At 34.9% G+C, this 12,950-nt stretch overlaps 1 protein-coding gene across 3 annotated transcripts in view; it reads left to right on the forward strand.

The window, feature by feature from the left end:
* The window catches only part of USP47 (ubiquitin specific peptidase 47), a 43,247-nt gene that overhangs the window by 18,701 nt on the left and 11,596 nt on the right, over positions 1 to 12,950 (forward strand). For all 3 annotated transcript variants that reach the window (XM_009334469.1, XM_009334470.1, XM_009334471.1), the window contains exons 12-20: positions 1,857 to 1,988; positions 2,708 to 2,784; positions 3,100 to 3,155; positions 5,216 to 5,328; positions 6,221 to 6,325; positions 7,333 to 7,540; positions 7,972 to 8,087; positions 9,149 to 9,268; positions 10,556 to 11,333. In XM_009334469.1, coding sequence (XP_009332744.1) covers positions 1,857 to 1,988; positions 2,708 to 2,784; positions 3,100 to 3,155; positions 5,216 to 5,328; positions 6,221 to 6,325; positions 7,333 to 7,540; positions 7,972 to 8,087; positions 9,149 to 9,268; positions 10,556 to 11,333 — 1,705 coding nt within the window. The remainder of the gene's footprint in view (positions 1 to 1,856; positions 1,989 to 2,707; positions 2,785 to 3,099; positions 3,156 to 5,215; positions 5,329 to 6,220; positions 6,326 to 7,332; positions 7,541 to 7,971; positions 8,088 to 9,148; positions 9,269 to 10,555; positions 11,334 to 12,950) is intronic.

Raw genomic sequence — 12,950 nt, forward strand, 5'->3', positions numbered from 1 at the left:
AGGGGAGTAGTGTGTGACTGACTGGGTGGGTGCTTAGTTGCTGGCCAGGGTCAAACCACCACAAATGTAAATGATAAAAATATAAATAATTCTAATATTGGGAGTGGGGTGTGGGGGGGGTGGGAGTGTGTGTTTTTAGTCAAATTCCAAAAATTGACGCTACAGCAAAGGAAAGCATGCAACTGATTTGGAGGTCACCTGAGAATAAAAGTCTTCCTAGCTTGTCAGACTGAGAATTCCCAGATAACTTGTGTTGGCGGCAGACCCTCAAGTTTGAAGACTTTTTTCTCTTGTGAGCAGTGGTTTTTCTTTGAGGTCAACTGTTAAAGGCCTACCAGCTTTGAGTGCAAAAGTGTCTTTCAGTTTAGAAGGAGAAGATTGGAAAGCTTTGATCAGTCTCTGCAATCCATTTCTTGTCCTTATGAAAGTGGTCGTATAGATGAGGCCGTGGGTCTAAATGTTAAATATTCATTCAGTCATCTTGAGTTAGTATAAAGAAATTGAGCAGCAAGTCAGTCTAGGATAGCAGTCATCTTTCTGTGGGACATGAAGATTAGCAGAGTTTTCTTGCACATAAAAAATTAACCAAAAATCTTGAGTTTTATGGTAATGTCTACAATGTGTACTTCATGGGTCGTTATTCAGTGAACTCATCTGAAACTTGGCCAATAGCTTTTCTTCAGACTTGTTAGGAAGCTGTTTGGCTGTAACTGTTACTTTCATAAATATTTAAAGGCTGACTTGCATTTTAATCTGCGCATCTGTCCCTGTTTAAATTTACCTTAAACCATTTGAGAGGGTTTTTTGATAAATGCTCTGAATACTGTCAATCTTAGCTGGGAAAAAGAAAGAAATTAATAGATAGTAACTTGACTGGAACAGGGACAGAGTATTGTAATGTATCTGTAATGCAAATGTCATGTCCTAGTATTGACAGTAGCTTTGGCCAATTAATTCGTACTACTTGTTCTCAAGGCAAACTAGCTGTCAAGCCATGTTGTTAGTTTTTTAGTTTGGATATCTTAATGGATGCAGTATATGCCAAGAATTTACAGAGCATTTCCTCTACATAATCTAAAAATATTTGATTCTTGTAACACTTGTGTGAGTCAGTATTGTTCAGTTCTATTTTTTAATGTATATACAACACTGAAGGTATGTCCTTAGTACCCTTTATTTCCATCCTTTCATCTGTGAAAAGTAAGGTTTATGACAGCAAACTTGGAGTGCTGTGAGAGAAATTAATGCAGAGTGCTGATAAGCATTGAATGGCGTGTTGCTGGTTTGCAATATACATTAAGGGGCAAAAAGCAATCTTCAAGAATGCAGAGAAAGGTGACAGCAAATAAGCCTAAACTTTGTAGCTACAGGCAAGTTGGTCGTTACTTTGTTTCTTGTGTGGAGATATGCTTAATACCTATCTAGCATAAGAATTCACAAATTCAGAGCTCGTACAGAAAAGAAGTAACAGTAATGCATTAATCCAGTTCAAAAATGTTTCCGTGGTTGTTTTTTTCTTAAGTCGTTTGGTCTTTTCTCTCTCTTCCCACCACTGAAAGGGGAAATTCCTCTTTACTTCCATTATTACATATGCCAAACATCACACAAGACTATCAGAGCTCTGATTTTGTTCACTGTCTATTGCAGTAATTCATTCTGTTATACAGATCTGTTTTGTAACATACAACTATTTATATATTTGGGTTAATGTAATTGTTTTAAAACTTCTAATATGATAATTTGGTTACCTATTCGTTACTTTATATATATTTATATATATTTATATATATTTATATTTTTATATATATATAAAAAACGTATATAAACCATGACACACTTTCTTCTTCTCTCCCCAGAGTTCTTTACTGTATGAGCTCTTTTCTGTTATGGTTCATTCTGGAAGTGCTGCTGGTGGCCATTACTATGCCTGTATAAGATCTTTTAGTGATGAACAGTGGTACAGTTTTAATGATCAGCATGTTAGCAAGGTAAAAATAGTATTTAGTTATCTTGTGTACTCATAGATGAACCAATAAGTTTGTATTTTGTATGTGATTTTTCACTTACATATACTGAAGCTGGTTTTATGTGCAGGTATTTCAAGCATTTACTTTGTTTCATCTTCTCATCCTGATGTCCTGCCACATACATACGTTTCACTCATGAGGTTAACTGATTTCTAGGGGTTTTTTTATTTATTTATGTATGGGTGTGCGTTGGGGGAGAGGAGTGAGTGTTTCTTCTTGGTGGTGAAGGGGGGATGGTTCATAAAGAATCCTTTATTCATGTACAGACCAGGCTGGATTTAGAATTTTGCCTTCTATACATGTGAAGAATACTTCTTGCTTAGAGAAGTGTATTTGTAGATCTATTACAACCCAGATTGTGCTGTTAAACCTGTCCTGCTGATGCGTTTCAGGTGTTACATGTATCCATAAATGTTAATTGCAATCAAGAACCTGGATAATGTTTTTCTAAGAAGTTCCTATTAAAAAAAAAGAAAGATTGTTTACATTCATTGTAAAATAAAGAGGCAGATCACTTTGAAACAGATTTTTGCAGTCAGCAAATAAGCAGAAATATTTAAAAAAATTAGAATGATTAATATTGTGTGTTAATTATGTAGTGCCATTTTTCCTAATGAGAATAAATGCATCTCGATTGGTGCAAGTTTCTCAAATAATCATTAAATTGATTTTTCTGTTAGATAACTCAGGAAGATATTAAGAAAACATACGGTGGATCTTCCGGAAGCAGAGGCTATTATTCCAGTGCTTTTGCTAGGTTAGTAGTACTGCAATATTACTTTTCTTTCTGGTGATGTTTTAGTGTAATCAAATGAATGGCCAAGATGTGTGTGCTTAACATGTTAGCTGAAAAATAATAGTAGATGCTTCAAATAGTTGCAAAAACTATCCTGACTGCTGTTTCAGATCATTAAAGTAATGCGATACTTATTTTTGAAAATCCTTTTTGATTAGTGTATTAGTAAGATATGTATGACATAGCTCCTTACTGGAAAACAAAACAAAACAGCTTTTGAAGTCAATATTGTCTTCCTATATGATAAATCCAGATAACTATTTGTTTTTCCACCAGCTCCACAAATGCATACATGCTGATATATAGACTGAAGGATCCAATGAGAAATGCAAGTAAGTATGTTTTGTTAACTAGTAAGATTCTGTTGTGGAATAAGGAGATGTTTTACATGTGATGAGTCCTAATTTTTGTGAGGATGGTGGTAATGGTATTTGTAGCGTAAGCTAATGTAACTTTCATATAGGAAGCCACCTTTTATAGCTTTTCATTACTCTTCTTATAGTAAACCTCTATGGGTCATTAGGAGGTCATCACAAAATAAGTTTTCTGATTTAGTATTTTGGATATCATGGAAATGAAAAACAGATATACTGGGTGACACTGAATAAACTATAATGTAATGCTATATTAGTGTCATGATTGATAGTGGAAAAAATTATTTAAAAATGAGTATGTAAGAACTTCATAATGACAAAGTTTTACACTTTATAACCAGCCCTTATTGTTTGTGTTTCAGTTAGGAGGTAAGACAATATACTATAAGTTATATAGTCAGAAACGAATCTTGGATTTCACGGTCTTTTATTCCCCTCATCTCTGATTTAGTTCACCAATGCTTAGAGGATGCCTGGCCCCATGTAATAGCTGACAGGTTGATTAATCTTTGAAATACGTCACAGTGGAAAATGAAGATTCTATTTGGATTCAAAACAGGAATGTCTGGTTGGAGGCTTCATTAAAGTATTGGCTAATTTCATAGGATCTTAGACTGTTCAAATTACTAATAACTGTAAACTTCCAGGATTTCTCTTGTTGTAGATTTTTTAATAATACTGATTATTTGCTTGAAAACACTAATGTTTCTCTCTGAAAATCTGAGCACACCTAAATGAGGCAGTAGTAAATGGAAGTTTGATAGAACTTTTTTTTTTAACTAATATCAAAATAGAAGGAAGCATGTTTGCTATTTTCCCCTTGTTAATCCCTTGTTAGAAGCACAGCTGTCGAAAGGAAGAGCAGTGGCTAGTCACAGTTGCTCTCACCAGCAGTGTGCCTGCAAGAGTCAAGTATTTTGTTAATATTCTAACTGGTTGAATTGAGCCGAAGATTTGCTTGCAGTATCAAAGCTGTATTTATTTTTTTCTTCAAGGAATAATTCAGTAGTCTGCCCTTACGTACTTTCAGAAATCATTCTGAGTACTTTCAGACATGTTGTTATTTTCTACTTTTCTACTTCTTTTCTTTTACTTTTCTACTATTTTCTCCATAAAGTTGAACAATGGTATTTGTTTTGAGGAAAATAGGGAGGGGAAAACCTAAGTATCTCACAAAATCATTTTTGCTGGCTTCTGTTTGTTTCTGAGAATTCGTGACACAAGGGACAGTGCAGTTACAAAAACACTTTATTTGGTTTTACAGTAACAGTATCTGAAGTAGATGCTTTATATAGTTTTGAAGTGGATTCAACACAGAAGGATACTGCTAAAAGAAAGCATTTTATCAACAAATTGATAAAGTAGTAAGTCTTAAGAGCAACAAAAAAGAATCTTGTTTCAATATTATTAATTCTGAACAAGAAGTGATTGTAAATTGTGTGAAGTCTAAAAATAAACAGCAGCCATAAAGAAAGTCTTTGTCAAGAGCTGTCTTTGGAAATAGATTTTCCTGTAAGTGCTATGCGTGTTAATTCCTCAACAAGCAAATAAAGAAACTGAATCTATGAAACAATCTCATGAAGTACATGATATTTACACATGTGATACAAAATCATATTTATTTTACCATGATACAGACAATATCTTGTGACTTATTATCGGCTAATTCACTTTCTAGAACACAGTTTACCTTCGTTGTAAAAACAGGCTCAAGTGCAGTCATCAGTCTCGGTGTATTTGCAACAGGAAAGCTTCCCTTACTGATACTGGAATATTAATCTTGTGCTAATAGCATTTTCTGGTGTTGCTGATGTATAATTAGGGGGAATAAAAGGCTGACTTCAGTTTCATTTAAATCATGAAAAACAGAACAGGACGTGGTATTGTGGGAAATTCAGGTGGAGAAGAGAGAGGGAAGAAGTCAAGAAAGATAACTTAAATATACCCGTAATTCCAAAGATGTTGCCCACAGTGGAAAAATTTATTTTTTAAAACTATCATTTTGTTTTTACTGGCAGAGTTTCTTGAGGCACATGAGTATCCAGAGCATATTAAACAATTGGTACAGAAAGAGAGAGAATTGGAAGAACAAGAAAAGAGGCAACGTGAAATTGAGCGCAACACTTGCAAGGTTAGAATTTCTGCTGAATAAAGTAACAATACATTTATAGTAAGAAATGTTTCTACAGTAAGTAGTAATTTTTTACTACAATACAAGGACTTTTGTGATAAGTGTATTTGTATTAATAACTCTTTAAAATGAATTGTACGCCTATTGGAAACCTGTACACAGTGGAGGCATCTGTTAGAGTATTCATCTGAGATTTTTGTTGAGTTCGTATCTTCCATGTGAATATGAATTGGTATTAAAACCAAAACAAAACTAGTTAGTCTGACATCGCTTGATTTCAGCAAAATGACTTCCAAAGAGTATGTAATGCTGTATGTTAGGTGTTTCAGACTATTAAATCTTTTCATATTGTGACTCTCTGCTGTGTGAAATGATGTTTCTTAAACTAAATTAAAATAATTATTTGGCAGAAAGAGTGGAATCTTTTTCCAACCATAGATTCAATAGTAACAAACAAAATATGACATCTATGACTTAAAACCTATGAATCAAGTGATTATTTTATTAGAAGGTTCTCTATGGTTGCCAAATATGTAACTCTGTATGTGAAAAAGGAATTTCACATTCATTGTTCCTGTGTGCATTTTGTTTTGGAGAATTTGCACGCTGCCTACAGTTTAAAGATGTTCTGGTTATAGGTGTTGTACCCTAGCTTGCAAAAAGATACCGATATACATATATACACACACGTGCTATGTACGATGCCTTTAGCGTTTTCTATCTGCAGTTACATAACCAGCTGAAAGGAAACTGTCCTCTAGCTGAAGTAGAGCTAAAGGTGTATTTTATACTAGATTGTTTGAATATAGGGTTGTAAATTTAAAGGTACTCTAATAGGAAAGGTATTTGCAAATACTTTCATGATAATTTTTCTTCCTTTTGTATGTCATAGATTAAACTGTTCTGCATGCATCCTACAAAACAAATAATGATGGAGAATAAATTAGAGGTTCATAAGGACAGGACACTGAAGGAAGCTGTGGAAATAGCTTACAAGGTATGCTATGCATAACAGAACAGTTTGTTAGATGTCATTTTTTTGGCTGTTGTGTATTTTCAGGTTTTAAATTTCTAATGCTATGGGAGTGTTTATGTGGGGGGTTGGCTGTGGGTTTTTTGTTTTGGGCTGTTTTTTGGGGGTTGGTTTGAGGTTTTTTGTGGGGTTTTTTGGGGTTTTTTTGTTTGTTTTTTCAGAGGTGTTCTAGTTGGTGATTATTGACTGCGTTTTCTGTTAGTAGCCATCAGGTGATTTCTGATACAAATGATATAGCCTGCCCTTTTAAAAGGCAGTATGATTTTACATAATCTTATTTTAAAATCAGACAGTGAGAGCTGCTGTTAGACTCACCATAGCTTCAGTAAGTTGAAAGAATTCTGAATGCTTATATTTGTATTGCAGTAAAAATGTTGTATTAGATATGTAGTAAGATAATTCTTTGAAGAAACTTCCTGCATTACTAGTACAATAACGTCAGTGGGCACCAAAGCATCTGTTGATCTTTGCTTCCACAAACAGGTAGAAGTTGGAAGATATCTATTCTTGCTTACGTACTTGTACTCTTTGGTTCTTACCATATGCATCTTTGGCTGGGAGAGTATCAGCAAGTCAGTTACATATTTGGCATGAGTTAACATCTCCTTGAGATGCACGAAAGATGATTAGTGGCTATGACTTCCTCAGGCCTCTAAGATGCCATTTGGTATAACTGATAGGCAATGTATTCCTCTGAATATACTTCCAGGACCTGTCTTCATGTACTTATACTTTTCAAACGTCCCTCTTCTCTGCATTTTGAATTAAAAACGTGTATATATATTGCACGTGTGTGTATTATATATGATGTATGTATATGTTTTTTCTAAAACCAAATTGATATCTGTGAATTCAAAGGAGTCCTGGATGTACGCGTACTGAGATGTTTCTAGGTTACAAGGGAAAAACTAAACTCACAAATAAACCATTATTAAATGTTTTGGGGTTTTCTTTGTGTGTGCATGATTTAGCTAATGGATTTAGAAGAGGCTGTTCCTTTGGATTGCTGTCGTCTTGTCAAATACGATGAGTTCCATGACTACTTGGAACGATCTTATGAAGGAGAAGAGGATACACCAATGGGTTTATTACTTGGAGGTGTCAAATCAACGTACATGTTTGACTTACTATTGGAAACAAGAAGACCTGACCAAATTTTCCAGTGCTATAAACCTGGTGGTAAGACATATAATTGCATATAGACAAAGATAGACTAAAATCATATGTTGTGTGATGGCATGAAAATAAAACTTGTAAAACTTGTAGAACTTCATTATGATATGTGAAAGAAGAAAAACTTTGTTGTACTAAATTTTATTAAGTCAGTAGTCAGAGCTACATACTGTGCTGTGTTGCCAACTTGTTTCTAATTGTAGTAGTTCTAAAGTATACTAAAATTTTTCAAACTGTGGAACATTTTTGCCTCTCTGGAAAATTGATCTGAAAATGAAGTTCTGAAATTGGACTGCTTTTCAAATTCATTACTGTTTTTATGTATTTAATGCAACCCCTTAATCAGTGCATCAGACAAGTGTATGTATGTTTTCTTTGCCATTTGAATTCTCTCTTACATATATATGGTTTTGTTTTCTCTTTCCTCTTCCCTACAGAGGTCATGGTAAAGGTTCATGTAGTTGACCTAAAGACTGAATCTGTTGCTCCTCCAATAAGTATCCGAGCTTATTTGAATCAAACAGTTTCAGAATTTAAACAGCTAATTTCAAAGGTAATTTACAGTCGTTAAGGACTTGTATTATAGAGTTTTCATTCATTCTGATTGTGAAAATATGTTGTAAGTTAAATATCTAAAATGAGAGCCTGCATCTTTTGCAGTTTGTACTGTGTATCGTGTCCAGTTAGGGTTAGGTTACTTGTTACAGTTGAGCTTGTCTGTCTGCTCACTGCTGCTAAAAGCAGCAGTCTGCTCCTTGCTTCCATCCAGAGTTCTACCCTGGCTTTTGCACAAGCTTAGCCACTGCCTGGTCATACTGCTCAGTAGCTTACCAGATAATAAGTTTTTTTGGGAAGCTGAAGAGTCAGGTTGATTTTTTTTTTTTTTTTTGTGTTAGTAACTTTAATCACCTCACTGAGTATCCAGTCAGTGGCATAACTAGTAAACTGTTACCGTATAACTGAACCAACATCTAAGTTCCCCCATTGGCTTCAGTAATTGAAATTAACATCCAAAGCTGTCCACATTCTCCCTACAAAACCTCCTTTTCATCCCAGCAGCCACTCTGTTATTAAGATGCAGATTCATTTTTGTGTTGTCTTAAACTATGGGATATTACTGCTTCCATTGAATTGGAAGACAGACGTTTTACTTGGTCAGTTCTGTGTAAAATAGTTCAGTGGTTGGTGTAGCTTCATGATATTTTATGAAACATGATTTCAGTAATTTGAATTCAGTCTAATTAAGAATTAAGTGAACAGTGTGCAAAACCTGATGCTCAAGAATATTTTTTATTTTCAGTTGGTTCATACCCTAAAGAATAAGACCAATTCCTTATATTACTGGTCATTAACAATTTGCCAGTTCCCTGCAAAGCCAAGCTATTTTAGTCTACTGAACTTCTGGAAAAACTAACATTTGCCTCATGTTGAAGGATGGAGGAAAGGAACTGGGACTGAACAGGTTTGGGAGGTTTTCCCCACGTTGTCTTTGCAATTTATATGTCAATAAACAAACCTTCTCCTTTCCCTATGAATAGTCTTAAAAAATGAAATACTTATTCCGCTATTTGAAATTACGTATAATGCACACGTTACCTCAATGTCTTATTTTAGGCTACACACCTGCCCGCTGAAACAATGCGGGTAGTATTAGAACGTTGCTACAATGACTTGCGTCTTCTGAACGTTTCCAGCAAAACACTGAAAGCTGAAGGCTTTTTTAGAAGCAACAAGGTACATGTTCTGGTTTTTAAATTGTTTGTTTCATATATTTGTAGACCTCACTGTGTTGTAAAAGGTATGGATATCTGCATAGAATTCATAATGGATAACTGTCACTTATTTCATTTAAGTACTGTGTGGGGTTTCTTAACTAGCAAATATTGTGGTGCTGATGAATACTATAGGTTATATATGAAACCAAGAGTACATAACAAGGTAGAGCAGATTCAGAATCGGACATCTGGTTGATACTCAGAGGTTCAAATGACCAGTGAGGTTAACAACCTTACGACGAAGGTTTTTTAGAAGTCAACCCTTTTTAGGGAACAAAGGTTGGCATATTACTGTGAAACCTGCCTAATTTGTTTCTAAACCTTCTGAACAGCTGTGATTGCTCTCAGTATTAAAGTTCTTAAAAAACAAACATCAAAACTAAGAGCAAGATTTTAATGGGTTTTTATCTTAAATTCAGTAATGTTTACTACACACATTCCCCCCAGGCAAACTTATATTGTTTTTTCCAAAAAGACTTCTAGTAAATGTTTCCAATAACAGTTGTGTAATGCATTCAGAAAAAGTAACTTGGTACTTAAATCACATCTGTTGCATTGCCCTTTTTACTACAGTACTAATAGCACATCTTTTAGCACATTTTGCACATCCTCCGTCTCTGAAACTTAGGCTCAAGAACACAGTGTCCTCAACAAAGAAAGATTAGCAAAGGCTTTGGCTTATAGCTGAGCAAAACAATGGCATTGACTTGTTACTCAGTTACTTCAAGCTCTTTCACATTCACATTGTTGCTACAACACAGTGGCCTTTGACAAAGGGAAAAGAGAAATTTGTTCTGTTGTATTCTAATTTGCCATATTGCTTACCCATGTATATGTTCAAAGATTTATTTGTGATGCTCTACTAGAAAACAGAGAAAGACTGCCAACTATAGTTGTGGGGCTCATTACTACCATAACTGGGGTTAGTGTACAGATGAAGGGTGCACATTGAAGTGATACATAAATACGCTTCTGAACATGGAAGTGCTTACTGCAGCTGGTCAGTCTGGTTACAGTTCACTCCAATCTTAACATGATTATGAAAATAAGGAAAAGTGAAATCACTATTAAGCTACAGACTCCTTAGTCTATCTTTTCCTAAACATGTATTAAATTTTTTATAAAAGGTGATGTTTCTTAGCGACATAATTTCTAATGTGTGCTCAATCCTATCTGTTTGCTATTGTTGCTTTTACTTTCATTTAAAATAACACTACATGATAAAACACTATTATTTTATGTTCAGGTATTTATTGAAAGCTCAGAGTCTTTAGATCGTCATATGGCATATACAGATTCTCATTTATGGAAACTTTTGGATCGTCATGCAAATACAATCAGACTATATGTTTCATTACCAGAGCAATCACCCGGATCTCAATTTAGACGAGCAGTTTATCAGAAGTCTAGTGGAGATTCGGGCAACTTGGATGAAGCCTGTGAAAGAGTAAAAGGACCTGTAGGTAATATGAAATCTGTAGAGGCTATTCTGGAAGAAAGCACTGAAAAGCTTAAAAGCTTGTCCCTGCAGCAGCAGCAGGAGGGAGATAATGGAGACAGCAGCAAAAGCACAGAAGCCAGTGATTTTGAAAACATTGAATCACCTTTAAATGAAATAGACTCTTCAACATCAGCAGAAAACAGAGAACTTGAAAACCAAATTCAGATTTCCGATCCAGAAAATCTCCAGTCCGAGGAACGGTCAGATTCAGATGTAAATAATGACAGGAGCACAAGTTCAGTGGACAGTGATATTCTCAGCTCCAGTCATAGCAGTGATACTTTATGCAACGTGGACAATGCCCCGCTTCCCTTGGCTAATGGACTTGATTCTCATAGCATCACAAGTAGTAGGCGATCAAAAGCAAATCAGGGGAAGAAAGAAACCTGGGACACAGCAGAAGAAGATTCTGGAACAGATAGTGAATACGATGAAAGTGGCAAGAGCAGAGGAGAAGCACAATATATGTACTTTAAGTCAGAACCCTACACTGCAGATGAAGGTTCGGGAGAAGGGCAAAAATGTATGTATTCTAAGTGCCTTAAAATTATCCAGCTTTTGTTACTATTTAATTCATATGCTGGTTTAATAATGACAGTATTGAAAAACTTGATTATATGTCAAATTAAAGCTAATGAAAATGCAAAGCACAAACCTAGCCTAATTCTGATCTTGTAATAGGTGATTACATATTTGAACAGTGTCTTGCTTTTTGTTTTTAAGAAAATGAAAAGCTACCTCTATGATACATCTATTTCCTTATATTGAAAGTGTTTTCTGGAGAGCAAGCTGAGTTGTCTTCCACTGAAAGGAAAATAGCAGCACCTGATGATGATGATTCGCCTGTTTCAGAATGCAGTTATTTACTGTGGATCACAGAGCAATAATCCTGTTAACATTTAGACTAACAAACCTGAAAACTCTTAAGTTATTTGACTGTGAAGAAAATTCAAATATACTTACATTAATCATTTAATTCAGTAGACTGTTGCTTTTCGTTGACTGAAGTACAATAGGTACAGTGAAGTGTATGGCTGACATGAAAATGCGTTTACACGTTCAGTGTAAAGCCTAAGTGGTATATTAATTGTCGTAAAGATAAATAATTTTAAAACAATGCTCAGTACCTACATATGCTCAGTACCTACATGTGTTTTAGAATTAACAGAAGAATAATTAAAGAATAGCAGGATATAAAATAAACATTTTGAAAGGCAAAGGTTTTCCTGTCATCCAGAAATCTTGATATAATAATGATAGATAAAGAGTCAAATCTTTTTTGCTGGGTTTTTTTTTTTGTGAACAAACATTTTCATTTTTAAAACCACAGAGAAATTTAATTACAGCTACTAAAATTTGAATAAAATTATTCCTTTAGCCTGGAAGGATCTTTCTTTGGGGCTAATCTCGACCTACTTTTATTTTTCCCTTTTTTTTTCTTCATAGGACTAGTTGGATGCAGGAATTCTTTGTTTACAGTAATTTTGATGCTTTCATAGTATGCTGTATAAAGTATTATCCTGAGGGGAAAGCTTTTATGTATTTTTAGTATGACAACATGAACGGATTTATAATTCAAATAATTTATTTGTTCAGTTTAAATATTCTGAATATATAGCAATTTTTTTGTTATAATGAGTCATGACACAATATAATCATACTGTAGTTTGTAGTGTAGTCCAAATTGCATATATTAAGGAACACAATTTCTAAAGATAAACTATTCACTGTAGTTTCCAGAATTTCATATTACTACAGTGGCTTTTTCTTAATTACAAAACTATTCCCGGAAAAAGTCCCTTAATCTAGACTTGAGCTTGCCTTGTGATCCTGTGGCCTTCCAGAACACAGAGTTAACTGAACTTTTGTCGTGGCTTAACCTCAGTTGGCAACTGAGCACCATGCAGCTGCTCGCTCACCCCCCCCCCAACCCCCCCCCCATGGGATGGGGGAGAGAATCTGAAGGGTAAAAGTGAGACAACTCATGGGTTGAGATAAAAACAGTTTAATAGGTAAAGCAAAAGCCACACACGCAAGCAAAGCAAAACAAGGAATTCATCCACCACTTCCCATGGGCAGGCAGGTGTTCAGCCATCTCCAGGAAAGCAGGGCTCCATCATGCATAACGGTTACTTGGGAA

Source organism: Pygoscelis adeliae, unplaced genomic scaffold, assembly GCF_000699105.1.
Source record: "Pygoscelis adeliae isolate BGI_AS28 unplaced genomic scaffold, ASM69910v1 Scaffold171, whole genome shotgun sequence".
Classification (NCBI taxonomy): Eukaryota; Metazoa; Chordata; class Aves; order Sphenisciformes; family Spheniscidae; genus Pygoscelis; species Pygoscelis adeliae.